This window comes from Drosophila novamexicana, unplaced genomic scaffold, assembly GCF_003285875.2.
Source record: "Drosophila novamexicana strain 15010-1031.04,08,12 unplaced genomic scaffold, DnovRS2.1 tig00001059-arrow-arrow-pilon, whole genome shotgun sequence".
In the NCBI taxonomy this organism is placed as follows: Eukaryota; Metazoa; Arthropoda; class Insecta; order Diptera; family Drosophilidae; genus Drosophila; species Drosophila novamexicana.
This window is the reverse complement of record NW_020824837.1, coordinates 1708622-1724259: the sequence shown is the minus strand read 5'-3', so window position 1 is coordinate 1724259 and position 15638 is coordinate 1708622. Positions and strand designations below refer to the sequence as shown.

Sequence of the window (15638 nt, the reverse complement as noted above, 5' to 3'; positions counted from 1 at the left end):
TTAATTAAAACTTGCTTCTCAGAGAGAGAGCGTGTTACAAATTCTATTTCTATTGTTTATAGTTAATTTACAAATTGTTGCTTCGAACAGACGATGGAATGTTGAGGCAAGTTCATAACATTTGGGAGGGTGGGAGTCAGTTTTAGTCATACATCAAAGAGTCCATGTATATATTGTACTTAACAATAGGGTGTGTTTGTGTGTGTTTATCACAAATGCCTGTATATAGCACATATTTATACACACAATCGGCATATTAATCTGTTGCTATCAAATTTTAAAATGGCAACTGATGTAACAAAAAAACAACAACAACGCGACTTAATAATGAACTAGCAAACGTTAACTTGTGTCCTGGCACATTTGGCATTTTAGTTAGTGTATTAAGCTGCGGCCACTAATTGGTTAGCATATCCTCATCATCAACGGGTCGCCGCACCCAGCGCTTGGTCAGGGTAAGTACAATGCCGGTGGTCAAAAAGATGCCGCCGAAAACAATGCAGCCGATGCCCGTGTAGAAGCCATAGTCCGATAAGTTAATGGCCAGCTGAAAGCAAAGAACAAAGCCAACTTAGCAACTATTTTCCAAGTTGAGTACAGCACGCACTCACCTTGGCCCTGGAGGCCAGCTCGGGAGTTAGCTCGGCGAACTGATCAAACCAAAACATGGGCATCAAAACCTTTTGCACGCCACGGTAAATCCTAGAATATAACAGAAGAGGAAAGTTAGAAATTCAACAAACTGTGGCAATGTGTGACGTACTTGTAATCATCATCCGGCTCCAGCATCATGTTGATCTGTATGCGTCCGTGCACCTGGACGGGCGCGCCAGTCCTTGGCTCCACGGCCATAACAAACTCGTGCTGCGACTTGTCCGGCTTCAGGCCGCTGACCGCATTCAAATAGGACTCGTCGGCCAGGTAGAAGTGCGGGAAGGATGAGTAGATGGGCGCCTTGTCGCGGCATGCCTTGCACTCGACAACGCCCGTTTTGGGGCACTCCTCCAAGCGTGGATCACAGAAACAGGCCTGATTTGGATAGTTCTCGCCGGAGTCGAGTGTCTCCTCGGTGCCCACCCAACGTGTGGCCGTTAGACCGTGCATAACCATGGTGCCCTGGGGCCGCAGATTCATAAAACGACACGCATCCGTCGCAAATATGGTTATCTCCTCCTGTGTATTCAATTTGGGCGGAAACAGATCACCCGTGGTGCCATTAACAATGCCGCACGGCAGCTTATAGAAACCCGTCTCGTTTTTTCTATTCCAGTGCGTCAATCGACCCAAATTGGACAAGTCATCGGTGCCCGTGTGTATGGTAAAGAGACCGTCGTATTCCAGTGAACCGTTGCGATCCGCCAGCCAGCCGAAACGTGTATAGGGTATGTCGATTTTGCTGGTATTGAACAGATTGAGGAAATCGGTGAGATCATCCTGATAGCCATCGAATATCCATTCGTGCACCGGTTTTGTGGTGTACAAAGAGCCGCCCTCGGTATTTAGCATAAAATCAACAATCTTCTTGATAATCTTTCGCTCGTGACGCATCTCATCGGCCACGGTGGCGGTAATGACATGCGCCGTGGTTATCATGTCCATCAGCGTGCCATTGGAGCGCTCCTCATCGAAGAACCAGGTGCGACGCTCATAATACGCCACCGTCGCATTGTCGTAGAAGGTGAAGTTCTCCTTTTTGTGCTTCTCGAGGAAGACATATGGACCCATTTCGGTAAAGTGTGGCTTAATGTTCGGATTGCGTATATCCTCCGGATTGGTCCAGTTGAACATGTGGAACTTCAGATAGATGGGTATGGGCGCCTCCAGCCAGCTGTCGTAGGTATCGGTGCCGGGTTCCAGTTTCAAGCCCTGCCGCCAAATTAAAGAGAACTTGTAAGGTAAAGAAAAGAATAGATATTTGATGTACTCACATTCTCCACAAGCTTGTCAGCCAGATCGGGCCAGAGCACCACGAGTAGTATGCCCAGGATGACAAAGACGCTGCCAATGCCAAAGACCCAACATTTGCGCTGCGTTTCGCCGCAGCACTTGCAGCACATGATGAAATCGGGCTAAACAAAAACTGTCGTTGCCTGAAAAATGATTTTAAGAGCATTTGGGACAGAGAACTGTTGGGTTAAACCGTTGCATAAGCAGCTGGTCAATAAACCTAATCGTTGCGCTGTTAATCGCGGTATTTTAATAGACTCTGCATTTTATGAGCCCAATGCCCCACGCCCCCCTGCCGAGCTTTAAAGCGTTCCACGGCTGGCCGTGCTTATCGCTTGGACTCAGGTTCACAACAATTTAAATAGTCTTTATCATATCTTCAAATTGACATATCCGTCAGGCAGATTATTGAGTACAAGAGTTCTTTTTAGTTCTTGAATGGAAGTGCGAAAAATAAAAAACAAAACAATAAATAGTACACGTGTCGGGCGTGCACGACTGACAGACACCCTGTCCATGAGTCCAGCTCTGTGTATAGGAAATCCATTCTTGATTAATTTCGGCTCTTAGAGTCAGATTTTTCAAATGATCAAAATATATAGCTAACGTTCACACAGACGACTAGCGAAATCTCGAGTGCCAGCAAAACGAAAGCCTTTGCTTAGCTTTCCCAGCGGCAGTTGTGTGGCTTCTGTGCTGCGTGCTTTACTTAGATGGTTTTAGGCGCTTACGTAGAGTACCCGACCGGGGAAAAACTGGACAGTGCGTTATCCACAAGCGCACGCTCTCGAAGGCAAGCAACGACTGTGGCTCGATTAGCCCTAGTTTGGGTATTTTTCTTTGTTTAATCAGCGACTAAGGCTAATCTTAAGTGTGCCAAGAAGCACTTGTGAATGCAATTGATAGTGCATGCGGTACGAATATTCAAATGATATAATATAAAGAGAATACAAGTATTATAATATTGTCACATTTCTGGCTCAGCTTGGACCTTACTCAACTAAGCGCTGAGAAAAGCTGTTCAGATAAAACTGGGCTGGGAAATCTCGGAACGATTCATATGTTGGACTAGGTCAGAGCGAATAATACGGTCTGGTTTTTCAGATATCTTAACAAAACTTGGCATAGACAAGCTCGCCCCTCAAACGCCCGCCCTCACCAAGATATACATATATACAATATTGGGCGGGGTCGACCCCCCGTTTAAGTTCAGGGTTAGTTCTAGGCAAGGGCCATTATTTATAGCCGTGATAAGATAGGCGTAGCTAAAAACATTTCGCTGATTAACGATTATTTCGATATGGGAGCGTTAACTACATAAACGTGCACTTGTATATACAGATAAGTTAACAGTTAAAGCATGCAAGTAGATAAGTTAACAGCTAATCCTAAGCTTAATCGAAGTGCTGTATCTGCGGGTAATGTGTATTATATAGAAAAAATAAATAAAAAATAATCAAAAAATAAAGTTAGTTCGCGATTTTAACAGTCTACACAAGTTTGGCACATTCCTAAGTTTCTCAAATAGTATGATAATGAAGATGATGATAATGAAGAAGAAGATGATGATGATAATGGAACAAGCCAAGCAGGCTGCCCGTTATTGAAGCTTTAACTGTACATGCACAACTGTTACTTTGTGCGTTTAGAAATAAAGTAAACAAAGTGCGACAATCTGTAAATACAATAAATGTACATATTTAAATAGACTCCTTTGTTCGCTTGGACTTTGCTTAAAACTAAAGATAACCATTTCCGACAAGGGTGCGCCGCCATATCGAACTCTAAGCCACATGAATCATTGAGAATAATGCAAGCTCGCAGCTTAAGTTGCACAATTAATCGCAGCACACATGTATATATATATGTATAGCTCATTAACTAGTGTTACTCACCACTTTTGTTAATTTATACACAATAACACAGAAGACGCCGCCCGCTATCCTCGACCCGCTTCTTCGTCGTCTTAATTATTGCGTTTCATAGACAGCCTTGAGCATAATTTGCGGTTGGCTTTGAAATTCCTTGGCTTTAACAAGGACAAACAACCACAACTATATATAAGGACACTTATTTGGCTTTGGCGCGCTCTCTGGAACAGCAGCTAAAGTTAACTAAGACGCCAGAATCAACAAATTAATAAAAAACACTCGCGCTCACTGCTGCAAAAACATGCAACGTTTACCAGCACTGTTCCTAGAGATGAGTAATAGTTAGCTCACATTGTGATGTGCTAAACAGCTTTACCAGAAACAGCTGAATTAACATTATATATTTCCGATTCGACTTTTTATTTTTAGAATGGCAGGTTCTTAAGCCACTTAATTGCTGTTGTGTTAAAACAGCTGTTAAGTGTTTATGTCATTTATCGTTAGAGAATATCACATAGGCATGCAAGTGAAGGTTCTATTTTGCGATAATTTAATCAGAAAACAGCTGAAAAGCAGTACATCTACATTTAATATATAGTAAGCACAGAGAAAGCTTATAGCAAAATAAAAATTCTCTTTGTAAATCTAATCTTTTTGTTTTAAGCTTTACCGATTATTTTTGCACATGTGTTTTCAGTGTGACCGCAGACAAGTGAAAATACTAAGAACACAAACAGCTGGAATATATGATTAGGTGGCAGCACCGCCACGCCGGTTTCGACCAATCAACGGCAACCACGACGCACACACACAATCATAGATAGTTTTTTGATAATTTTTGCCAGCCGTGTTATTTTGACGAGCTGAAATTCACTCATAAGACCAGCAAATGATGTTCAATTGAATAAAACCACACACAGCGAAGACTAACCACGTAGCCTAATTAACACACACACAGAATGCAGCTAATCAAGGGCCTGCTACTCGTGCAGCTGGCGCTCCTCCTGATAGACGAGGCGCTGGCGGGGCGAGACTTCTACAAGATTCTCAATGTGAAGCGAAATGCCAACACAAATGAAATAAAGAAGGCGTACAGGCGTCTGGCCAAAGAGCTGCATCCGGACAAAAACAAAGATGATCCGGATGCGTCCACCAAATTTCAGGATCTTGGCGCAGCCTACGAGGTGCTCTCGAATGCGGACAAACGGAAGACCTACGATCGCTGCGGCGAGGAGTGCCTGAAGAAGGAGGGCATGATGGACCATGGCGGCGATCCATTCTCCAGTTTCTTTGGCGATTTTGGCTTTCATTTTGGCAACGGTGATCCGCACCAGCATGATACGCCCCGCGGCGCCGACATTGTGATGAACTTGTATGTCTCCCTCGAGGAACTCTACTCGGGCAACTTTGTGGAGATTGTGCGCAACAAGCCAGTGATGAAGCCCGCCTCCGGCACGCGCAAATGCAATTGCCGGCAGGAGATGGTCACCCGCAATTTGGGTCCCGGACGCTTCCAAATGATACAGCAAACCGTTTGCGATGAGTGCCCCAACGTGAAGCTGGTCAACGAGGAGCGCACCTTAGAGATTGAGGTGGAACAGGGCATGGTCGATGGCCAGGAGACACGCTTCGTAGCCGAGGGTGAGCCCCATATTGACGGCGAGCCCGGCGATCTCATTGTCCGTGTGCAGCAGATGCCACACGCGCGTTTCCTGCGCAAGGCCGACGATTTGTACACGAACGTGACCATTAGCCTGCAGGATGCACTCATTGGTTTTACAATGGAGATTAAGCATCTGGACGGGCACAGTGTGGGCGTGACGCGCGAGAAAATCACCTGGCCAGGCGCACGCATACGCAAGAAGGGCGAGGGCATGCCCAACTTTGAGAACAACAATCTGACGGGCAATCTTTACATAACATTCGATGTGGAGTTCCCCAAGCAAGACTTGACCGAGGAAGACAAAGAAGGTAGGCGACCAAATCCGAATCTCTAATTAACGACAGCAACTTCTAAACTTGTATTGTTTCTCTTTGCAGCGCTCAAGAAAATACTCCAACAGTCGTCCATAAATCGGATCTACAATGGATTGTGAATCGTTCGGACTTGAACCAGGGCTATACTTTAAGTAGTATTTATTGTAGGTGTCGAAGACTTTTGTTGCCAGTAGAAGTTGTGTGCAAAACCTTAATATAGTCTAGTAATTGTAAAATATAAATCGATTCGGGGTCGTTCCACAAGCCACAAACGACTGTAGCAACATGAACAGAAAAAAAAAAACAAAATAAATTACATTAAATTAAAAAAAAAAATTATTTCATTTGTGAGGCCTGAGAGTATGCAAGGTATGCTGACTTTCGTGTACAGGGTATGCTGCGCTAACTTTCTGGCAACGCTGGCCAACAGCTGTTAAATTCGGCGCAGGACAAAAAGGCGCTGGAGCTTGAGTAAGAGAGTGTGAGAGAGGGGGGCAAGAGAGCGCGCGGCTTGCGGGCTAAAGAGCGCAGAAATTTTCAGCAGTGCGGACGTTCAGCAACGGCGCTGCAGCTTTAATTTATAACAGAACGAAAGAAAAAAGAAAAACAAGAAAACGCTACTTAACAACTGTTAATTTGAATTAGTTTGTCGTAAACATTTAAGTGGCTTGGTTGCATTTGGCAGGCAGTACCGTTACAAGTGCACCTAACCTCAAAAAAAAGGGCTGCTCAAGATTTGCATTAAAAATTCAAGAGCAACCATTCTGCAGCAACAACAAATTGCATAAAAGTAATGCATGTCGCCTGATTATACACCAATTCAAGGTGAGTGCTTATGCTAGTCGATGCCAATTTTTAAAGGCCTGCCAAGTAACGCTTGGCTTTAACTGCCTGCCTGCCTGCCAGTCCACCCACCCCCCCGCCCGCTTTCACCCGCTCGACCGCATTCCTTTATCGATTTTCTGTGCGCGTTGCCCCTTTTGCTTGAGCTGACCCAAAAAAAAAGTAAAGACTCAGAAGCAGGCAGGCTGCCCAGGGGTGGCAACCGGCGGCAATTGCGTGCCCAGGGCTACTAAGTGGGCGGCATTCGTTATTAATTGGCCAGTTGGTCAGTAGGTCCTGGCCCACAGCCGCATTGCATTTGCCCAACCATTACAGATTGCATTCGTCCACTTGCTCCACTTGATGACATCCAGGCAATTTCTGATCTTTGTTCTGTTGCTGTTACCATGGCCGCCATCCAACGTCATCAAGATACTCTGCTCGCGAGATAACAGCCGTCTGGTGCGCAAGATTGTGCGCTCCAAGTGGACGCCCATATTGGATAAGCATCAGGTAAAGTCGATAAACAAAATAATATTAAAAAGAGCCGTACTGATGCAGGTGTTTCGCACAGGTGAAGCTGCCCTTGGAGTGTCCGCTGCATCCGCTGAGAGATGTGTTTGCGCCGCGTCAGGATGAGAAGCAGCGGGATCGGCCCACACAGTGGACCTGTCGGCTTTGTGGCAAGAGTTTCTATCAGGAAAAGTATCTGGACTTGCACTTTGATACGCGCCACAAGCACATCATCAATGAGGTAAGGCTTGATTAACTGGGAAAGTGTATCCATCTAAAGTTCAACTCCTTTTAGGCAGAGGAGGCCGTTTGCCTGGCCGACTTTTGCGATATAATGCGCTGCGAGGTATTCCAAACGGAGGACGCTTCTAGCCTTAAGTTTGGGGATCAGCACATCAGCACAGCTCGCCCCTCAAACGCCCGCCCTCACCAAGATATACATATATACAATATTGGGCGGGGTCGACCCCCCGTTTAAGTTCAGGGTTAGTTCTAGGCAAGGGCCATTATTTATAGCCGTGATAAGATAGGCGTAGCTAAAAACATTTCGCTGATTAACGATTATTTCGATATGGGAGCGTTAACTACATAAACGTGCACTTGTATATACAGATAAGTTAACAGTTAAAGCATGCAAGTAGATAAGTTAACAGCTAATCCTAAGCTTAATCGAAGTGCTGTATCTGCGGGTAATGTGTATTATATAGAAAAAATAAATAAAAAATAATCAAAAAATAAAGTTAGTTCGCGATTTTAACAGTCTACACAAGTTTGGCACATTCCTAAGTTTCTCAAATAGTATGATAATGAAGATGATGATAATGAAGAAGAAGATGATGATGATAATGGAACAAGCCAAGCAGGCTGCCCGTTATTGAAGCTTTAACTGTACATGCACAACTGTTACTTTGTGCGTTTAGAAATAAAGTAAACAAAGTGCGACAATCTGTAAATACAATAAATGTACATATTTAAATAGACTCCTTTGTTCGCTTGGACTTTGCTTAAAACTAAAGATAACCATTTCCGACAAGGGTGCGCCGCCATATCGAACTCTAAGCCACATGAATCATTGAGAATAATGCAAGCTCGCAGCTTAAGTTGCACAATTAATCGCAGCACACATGTATATATATATGTATAGCTCATTAACTAGTGTTACTCACCACTTTTGTTAATTTATACACAATAACACAGAAGACGCCGCCCGCTATCCTCGACCCGCTTCTTCGTCGTCTTAATTATTGCGTTTCATAGACAGCCTTGAGCATAATTTGCGGTTGGCTTTGAAATTCCTTGGCTTTAACAAGGACAAACAACCACAACTATATATAAGGACACTTATTTGGCTTTGGCGCGCTCTCTGGAACAGCAGCTAAAGTTAACTAAGACGCCAGAATCAACAAATTAATAAAAAACACTCGCGCTCACTGCTGCAAAAACATGCAACGTTTACCAGCACTGTTCCTAGAGATGAGTAATAGTTAGCTCACATTGTGATGTGCTAAACAGCTTTACCAGAAACAGCTGAATTAACATTATATATTTCCGATTCGACTTTTTATTTTTAGAATGGCAGGTTCTTAAGCCACTTAATTGCTGTTGTGTTAAAACAGCTGTTAAGTGTTTATGTCATTTATCGTTAGAGAATATCACATAGGCATGCAAGTGAAGGTTCTATTTTGCGATAATTTAATCAGAAAACAGCTGAAAAGCAGTACATCTACATTTAATATATAGTAAGCACAGAGAAAGCTTATAGCAAAATAAAAATTCTCTTTGTAAATCTAATCTTTTTGTTTTAAGCTTTACCGATTATTTTTGCACATGTGTTTTCAGTGTGACCGCAGACAAGTGAAAATACTAAGAACACAAACAGCTGGAATATATGATTAGGTGGCAGCACCGCCACGCCGGTTTCGACCAATCAACGGCAACCACGACGCACACACACAATCATAGATAGTTTTTTGATAATTTTTGCCAGCCGTGTTATTTTGACGAGCTGAAATTCACTCATAAGACCAGCAAATGATGTTCAATTGAATAAAACCACACACAGCGAAGACTAACCACGTAGCCTAATTAACACACACACAGAATGCAGCTAATCAAGGGCCTGCTACTCGTGCAGCTGGCGCTCCTCCTGATAGACGAGGCGCTGGCGGGGCGAGACTTCTACAAGATTCTCAATGTGAAGCGAAATGCCAACACAAATGAAATAAAGAAGGCGTACAGGCGTCTGGCCAAAGAGCTGCATCCGGACAAAAACAAAGATGATCCGGATGCGTCCACCAAATTTCAGGATCTTGGCGCAGCCTACGAGGTGCTCTCGAATGCGGACAAACGGAAGACCTACGATCGCTGCGGCGAGGAGTGCCTGAAGAAGGAGGGCATGATGGACCATGGCGGCGATCCATTCTCCAGTTTCTTTGGCGATTTTGGCTTTCATTTTGGCAACGGTGATCCGCACCAGCATGATACGCCCCGCGGCGCCGACATTGTGATGAACTTGTATGTCTCCCTCGAGGAACTCTACTCGGGCAACTTTGTGGAGATTGTGCGCAACAAGCCAGTGATGAAGCCCGCCTCCGGCACGCGCAAATGCAATTGCCGGCAGGAGATGGTCACCCGCAATTTGGGTCCCGGACGCTTCCAAATGATACAGCAAACCGTTTGCGATGAGTGCCCCAACGTGAAGCTGGTCAACGAGGAGCGCACCTTAGAGATTGAGGTGGAACAGGGCATGGTCGATGGCCAGGAGACACGCTTCGTAGCCGAGGGTGAGCCCCATATTGACGGCGAGCCCGGCGATCTCATTGTCCGTGTGCAGCAGATGCCACACGCGCGTTTCCTGCGCAAGGCCGACGATTTGTACACGAACGTGACCATTAGCCTGCAGGATGCACTCATTGGTTTTACAATGGAGATTAAGCATCTGGACGGGCACAGTGTGGGCGTGACGCGCGAGAAAATCACCTGGCCAGGCGCACGCATACGCAAGAAGGGCGAGGGCATGCCCAACTTTGAGAACAACAATCTGACGGGCAATCTTTACATAACATTCGATGTGGAGTTCCCCAAGCAAGACTTGACCGAGGAAGACAAAGAAGGTAGGCGACCAAATCCGAATCTCTAATTAACGACAGCAACTTCTAAACTTGTATTGTTTCTCTTTGCAGCGCTCAAGAAAATACTCCAACAGTCGTCCATAAATCGGATCTACAATGGATTGTGAATCGTTCGGACTTGAACCAGGGCTATACTTTAAGTAGTATTTATTGTAGGTGTCGAAGACTTTTGTTGCCAGTAGAAGTTGTGTGCAAAACCTTAATATAGTCTAGTAATTGTAAAATATAAATCGATTCGGGGTCGTTCCACAAGCCACAAACGACTGTAGCAACATGAACAGAAAAAAAAAAACAAAATAAATTACATTAAATTAAAAAAAAAAATTATTTCATTTGTGAGGCCTGAGAGTATGCAAGGTATGCTGACTTTCGTGTACAGGGTATGCTGCGCTAACTTTCTGGCAACGCTGGCCAACAGCTGTTAAATTCGGCGCAGGACAAAAAGGCGCTGGAGCTTGAGTAAGAGAGTGTGAGAGAGGGGGGCAAGAGAGCGCGCGGCTTGCGGGCTAAAGAGCGCAGAAATTTTCAGCAGTGCGGACGTTCAGCAACGGCGCTGCAGCTTTAATTTATAACAGAACGAAAGAAAAAAGAAAAACAAGAAAACGCTACTTAACAACTGTTAATTTGAATTAGTTTGTCGTAAACATTTAAGTGGCTTGGTTGCATTTGGCAGGCAGTACCGTTACAAGTGCACCTAACCTCAAAAAAAAGGGCTGCTCAAGATTTGCATTAAAAATTCAAGAGCAACCATTCTGCAGCAACAACAAATTGCATAAAAGTAATGCATGTCGCCTGATTATACACCAATTCAAGGTGAGTGCTTATGCTAGTCGATGCCAATTTTTAAAGGCCTGCCAAGTAACGCTTGGCTTTAACTGCCTGCCTGCCTGCCAGTCCACCCACCCCCCCGCCCGCTTTCACCCGCTCGACCGCATTCCTTTATCGATTTTCTGTGCGCGTTGCCCCTTTTGCTTGAGCTGACCCAAAAAAAAAGTAAAGACTCAGAAGCAGGCAGGCTGCCCAGGGGTGGCAACCGGCGGCAATTGCGTGCCCAGGGCTACTAAGTGGGCGGCATTCGTTATTAATTGGCCAGTTGGTCAGTAGGTCCTGGCCCACAGCCGCATTGCATTTGCCCAACCATTACAGATTGCATTCGTCCACTTGCTCCACTTGATGACATCCAGGCAATTTCTGATCTTTGTTCTGTTGCTGTTACCATGGCCGCCATCCAACGTCATCAAGATACTCTGCTCGCGAGATAACAGCCGTCTGGTGCGCAAGATTGTGCGCTCCAAGTGGACGCCCATATTGGATAAGCATCAGGTAAAGTCGATAAACAAAATAATATTAAAAAGAGCCGTACTGATGCAGGTGTTTCGCACAGGTGAAGCTGCCCTTGGAGTGTCCGCTGCATCCGCTGAGAGATGTGTTTGCGCCGCGTCAGGATGAGAAGCAGCGGGATCGGCCCACACAGTGGACCTGTCGGCTTTGTGGCAAGAGTTTCTATCAGGAAAAGTATCTGGACTTGCACTTTGATACGCGCCACAAGCACATCATCAATGAGGTAAGGCTTGATTAACTGGGAAAGTGTATCCATCTAAAGTTCAACTCCTTTTAGGCAGAGGAGGCCGTTTGCCTGGCCGACTTTTGCGATATAATGCGCTGCGAGGTATTCCAAACGGAGGACGCTTCTAGCCTTAAGTTTGGGGATCAGCACATTGTCACCGATATCGAAGTTTGGGGTGACTCTCTGGGTCAGAACTCCGCACTGGCCAAAGCGAATGCCGCATACTTGAGTTTAATACCAAGGCAAGTCTCAGATATTTCAATAGAATTGTTTGCTGAACCAATTCCTTGCAGAACTTCCACATTGAGTGCCACACGTGCAGCTAAAGTACAAAATCGTCAATTACTCCAAGAGAAGCCAAGTCCCAGCAAGGAGCAACCGTTGGCCGCAGATGCCAACAGCGCCGAGGATGGCTCTGCGGCTAAGCCCAAATCCGCCGGTGAGAAGCTGCTAATGAAGCTAAAGGAGTTGAGTCAGACGCATCTGAAGCGTGCGGCACAGGCCGCACCGGCGACCGAGTCCAAGAAGAACGCGACAGCGGAAGCGGAACAGAGCGGCGACGGAGAGGGCAGCGGTCAGCCAGATGCCGCCAAGAGCTCGGACGCTGGCAACGGCCAGGCCAAGGTGCGCGTCAACTGCAAGCCGGAGGAGCTGAGCAAGCTGAAGGCACGCTGCGAGCTGCTGCTACGTAGCTGCATTGGCGGCCTATTGCTGGCTATGTCGGATCAGTCGTTCAAGGAGATGGAGGAGGAGATGAACAAGGCGGTCTGCTGGTATCTGACATGCGATCGGTACTGGGAGGATGGCCCGCTGGAACCACGTGCCTTTCCCTGGGGTCTAATTGTCATACTCATATTCGTGCTATCGACGGGCATCTGTTTCTGCTACTACATCATTTGGATACTGTTTGAGTAAGTGTGGCACGGCCGCAGCAATAGCCCCCAGCCCATTTGAGATTGAGCCAACCCCAAGTCATTTGTTTCAGCTCCGAAGAAACGACAATCAATGCCAACCACTATGCCGGCGTCGGAACCGGCGGCAGCATATACATGCCCCATCCCTCGCACCACTACCAGCACGACTATGCCACCCAGCAAGAGCTGCAGCTGGACGCCGGCGCGACACCTGGTCGGACTGCCGACCTACAGCAGCAGCAGCAGCAGCAACAGTTCTACTACCAGCAACAGCAACAGCAGCAGGCGCGCGACTTGTACCCCGAACCAGTGCAATATCATCGGCACAGTCCGCGTCACACGTACATCGCCGATCAGTGTCCAGCGGCGGGGTCGGTGGTGGCGTCGGGGGGTCAGGGCACGCCAACCAGCTCGTCGGCAGGCGGCCGGCAAGTGGGGGGCTCGTCATCCAACGCCAACACGCCGCTGCATCGACACTCGACCAGCCTGGTCTACCCACAGGACATTTTAGACCGACGCGACTATACAAATAGCTCCGGCCGGCCCATAGCCACAAGCGTGGTGAGCAATGTCAGCACGTCTGGTGGTGTCTCTGGTGAGCCGCCGCGTCACTACAATACGCATCCGCGGCCGCTGGACACGCGACACCGTCATGTGGGCGCCTCGCAGCAATCGCTGCGTGGCTCCTCCTCCACGCACGAGATTGTGCAGAGCGAGGTAGGTGGACAGAATGAGCACTACATATATGTCACCTATCCGCCGGATCTGAAGAAGCGCTACTTCGACAAGTACGAGTAGAAAGAGAGACCAAAGAGTTGCAGAGAGCGACAGCGTGAGAGAGAGAGAGAGAGAGAGAGAGAGAGAGAAGGATAGAGCGAGAGAACAACCTAAACCCAGTTGGTTTTTTACTTTAGCCTGCAAATTCTAGATTTGTGAACTGTGCTGTATTTTTGAATTCTACAAAAAAAGAAAACAATCGAATAAAATCGCAATATATTGCTATATTATGAAGAAAATGTGAAATTATTGTTATTATTAATATAACTGTAGTTACCTCGTGTGATGATGGCGCACGTTAAGGCGGAGTTCCAGGAAATTCCACTTGCATGTGTGGATAAATCGCAAAAACGCTTGTAAGAAATTTCTTTGAATACCGTCCAATCATTTCACACTTCCCGAAAAGTGCATCCCTCCTTGGTGCATATACATACATACAGACAAGCATGCAAACATACATACATACATACATACATACATACATACATACATACATACATACATACATACATACATACATACATACATACATACATACATACATACATACATACATACATACATACATACATGCATACATACATACATACATACATACATACATACATACATACATACATACATACATACATACATACATACATACATACATACATACATACATACATACCATACATACATACATACATACATACATACATACATACATACATACATACATACATACATACATACATACATACATACATACATACATACATACATACATACATACATACATACATACACACACACACACACAAAAAAAACAACAAAAAAAAAACAACAAAAAAAAAACAACAAAAAAAACAACAAAAAAAACAAAAAAAAAACACCAAAAAAAAAACCAAAAAAAAAATACCAAAAAAAAAACAAAAAAAAAGCACCAAAAAAAAACACCAAAAAAAAAACACCAAAAAAAAAGGCACTACACTACTAGCTAAGCATGAAAACCTGCAGAGCCTACTTGAACTTTTGAGAATCGAGGAGTAGAGCACTTGGTAGAAGTTCGTTTTATTTAAATTTGCAGCACAGCGACAAATGAGCTTGGTCTGCGTTTGGTATTAGAAAACAAACATGTATGCATACATATATACACAAATGCATACATACATGCATGCATACACATACGCACACACGCCCACACACATATACACATACAAACATACACACACACGCATGCAAACACACAGACAAATATAGATATTTCCACACCTATATAAATAACCATAACTCAGTCAAATCTCATCCGATTTTCACGAGGTTTGGCTTTTTGTTCATGGTTTTGCCTCTTAATCAACTTGGCATCAAAATCTGGCAACATAATTTTTGGTCGAAATTCATGTGTAAATCGTACCCCAAAATATCCCATATAGACATTGGTCAAATTTCCCACCCCCATAACTCAGTCAAATCTCATCCGATTTTCGCGAGGTTTGGCTTTTTGTTCATGGTTTTGCCTCTTAATCAACTTGGCATCAAAATCTGGCAACATAATTTTTGGTCGAAATTCATGTGTAAATCGTACCCCAAAATATCCCATATAGACATTGGTCAAATTTCCCACCCCCATAACTCAGTCAAATCTCATCCGATTTTCGCGAGGTTTGGCTTTTTGTTCATGGTTTTGCCTCTTAATCAACTTGGCATCAAAATCTGGCAACATAATTTTTGGTCAAAATTCATGTGTAAATCGTACCCCAAAATATCCCATATAGACATTGGTCAAATTTCCCACCCCCATAATTCAGTCAAATCTCATCCGATTTTCACGAGGTTTGGCTTTTTGTTCATGGTTTTGCCTCTTAATCAACTTGGCATCAAAATCTGGCAACATAATTTTTGGTCGAAATTCATGTGTAAATCGTACCCCAAAATATCCCATATAGACATTGGTCAAATTTCCCACTCCCATAACTCAGTCAAATCTCATCCGATTTTCACGAGGTTTGGCTTTTTGTTCATGGTTTTGCCTCTTAATCAACTTGGCATCAAAATCTGGCAACATAATTTTTGGTCGAAATTCATGTGTAAGCCGTACCCCAAAATATTACATATAGACATTGGTCAAATTTCCCAC

General features: G+C 44.9%; 4 protein-coding genes and 1 long non-coding RNA gene across 8 annotated transcripts; 4 read left to right on the top strand and 1 right to left on the bottom strand.

The window, feature by feature from the left end:
* Positions 1 to 4: 4 nt before the first annotated feature.
* Positions 5 to 4098, bottom strand: LOC115765923 (protein croquemort). The gene is made up of 5 exons (XM_030709670.1): positions 3843 to 4098; positions 1929 to 2090; positions 764 to 1866; positions 612 to 702; positions 5 to 547 (listed from the first exon to the last, which is right to left on the bottom strand). Exons 2-5 carry the CDS (start codon positions 2055 to 2057, stop codon positions 398 to 400), a joined length of 1473 nt encoding a protein of 490 aa, XP_030565530.1. The 5' UTR covers positions 2058 to 2090; positions 3843 to 4098; the 3' UTR covers positions 5 to 397.
* On the top strand, positions 2680 to 3656 carry LOC115765926. 2 transcript variants are annotated; one of them, XR_004018164.1, is made up of 2 exons: positions 2680 to 3365; positions 3417 to 3656. It is a non-coding gene; the product is annotated as an uncharacterized LOC115765926 (long non-coding RNA). The 2 variants fall into 2 exon arrangements; XR_004018163.1 differs by having other exon boundaries at positions 2688 to 3365; positions 3421 to 3656.
* A 370-nt stretch (positions 4099 to 4468) lies between the features above and the next one.
* On the top strand, positions 4469 to 6010 carry LOC115765925 (dnaJ homolog shv). The gene is made up of 2 exons (XM_030709672.1): positions 4469 to 5789; positions 5859 to 6010. The coding sequence occupies exons 1-2, from the start codon at positions 4778 to 4780 to the stop codon at positions 5912 to 5914; spliced, it is 1068 nt and encodes a 355-aa protein (XP_030565532.1). The 5' UTR covers positions 4469 to 4777; the 3' UTR covers positions 5915 to 6010.
* Positions 6011 to 6340: 330 nt separating this feature from the next.
* Positions 6341 to 13727, top strand: LOC115765922. 3 transcript variants are annotated; one of them, XM_030709668.1, is made up of 7 exons: positions 6341 to 6620; positions 6954 to 7130; positions 7192 to 7371; positions 7426 to 7524; positions 11979 to 12070; positions 12122 to 12739; positions 12814 to 13727. In XM_030709668.1, exons 2-7 carry the CDS (start codon positions 6981 to 6983, stop codon positions 13538 to 13540), a joined length of 1866 nt encoding a protein of 621 aa, XP_030565528.1. In that variant the 5' UTR covers positions 6341 to 6620; positions 6954 to 6980; the 3' UTR covers positions 13541 to 13727. The 3 variants fall into 3 exon arrangements, with proteins under 3 accessions (XP_030565528.1, XP_030565527.1, XP_030565529.1); XM_030709667.1 differs by lacking the exons at positions 6341 to 6620; positions 6954 to 7130; positions 7192 to 7371; positions 7426 to 7524 and adding exons at positions 10795 to 11074; positions 11408 to 11584; positions 11646 to 11825 and having other exon boundaries at positions 11880 to 12070; XM_030709669.1 differs by lacking the exons at positions 6341 to 6620; positions 6954 to 7130; positions 7192 to 7371; positions 7426 to 7524 and adding exons at positions 10795 to 11074; positions 11408 to 11584; positions 11646 to 11825 and having other exon boundaries at positions 11880 to 12070; positions 12801 to 13351.
* On the top strand, positions 8923 to 10464 carry LOC115765924 (dnaJ homolog shv). The gene is made up of 2 exons (XM_030709671.1): positions 8923 to 10243; positions 10313 to 10464. The coding sequence occupies exons 1-2, from the start codon at positions 9232 to 9234 to the stop codon at positions 10366 to 10368; spliced, it is 1068 nt and encodes a 355-aa protein (XP_030565531.1). The 5' UTR covers positions 8923 to 9231; the 3' UTR covers positions 10369 to 10464.
* Positions 13728 to 15638: the final 1911 nt, after the last annotated feature.

Bases quoted from the DNA above. Each gene is read 5' to 3' on its own strand.
- LOC115765923 (XM_030709670.1), bottom strand. From the start codon at position 2,057: ATGTGCTGCAAGTGCTGCGGCGAAACGCAGCGCAAATGTTGGGTCTTT. The intron at 1,867-1,928 runs GTGAGTACATCA...ATTTGGCGGCAG, and splicing joins CTGACAAGCTTGTGGAGAAT to GGCTTGAAACTGGAACCCGG. The intron at 548-611 runs GTGAGTGCGTGC...CTTTGCTTTCAG, and splicing joins AGCTGGCCTCCAGGGCCAAG to CTGGCCATTAACTTATCGGA.
- LOC115765925 (XM_030709672.1), top strand. From the start codon at position 4,778: ATGCAGCTAATCAAGGGCCTGCTACTCGTGCAGCTGGCGCTCCTCCTG. The intron at 5,790-5,858 runs GTAGGCGACCAA...TTCTCTTTGCAG, and splicing joins GACCGAGGAAGACAAAGAAG to CGCTCAAGAAAATACTCCAA.
- LOC115765922 (XM_030709668.1), top strand. From the start codon at position 6,981: ATGACATCCAGGCAATTTCTGATCTTTGTTCTGTTGCTGTTACCATGG. The intron at 12,071-12,121 runs GCAAGTCTCAGA...AATTCCTTGCAG, and splicing joins TACTTGAGTTTAATACCAAG to AACTTCCACATTGAGTGCCA. The intron at 12,740-12,813 runs GTAAGTGTGGCA...CATTTGTTTCAG, and splicing joins ATCATTTGGATACTGTTTGA to CTCCGAAGAAACGACAATCA.
- LOC115765924 (XM_030709671.1), top strand. From the start codon at position 9,232: ATGCAGCTAATCAAGGGCCTGCTACTCGTGCAGCTGGCGCTCCTCCTG. The intron at 10,244-10,312 runs GTAGGCGACCAA...TTCTCTTTGCAG, and splicing joins GACCGAGGAAGACAAAGAAG to CGCTCAAGAAAATACTCCAA.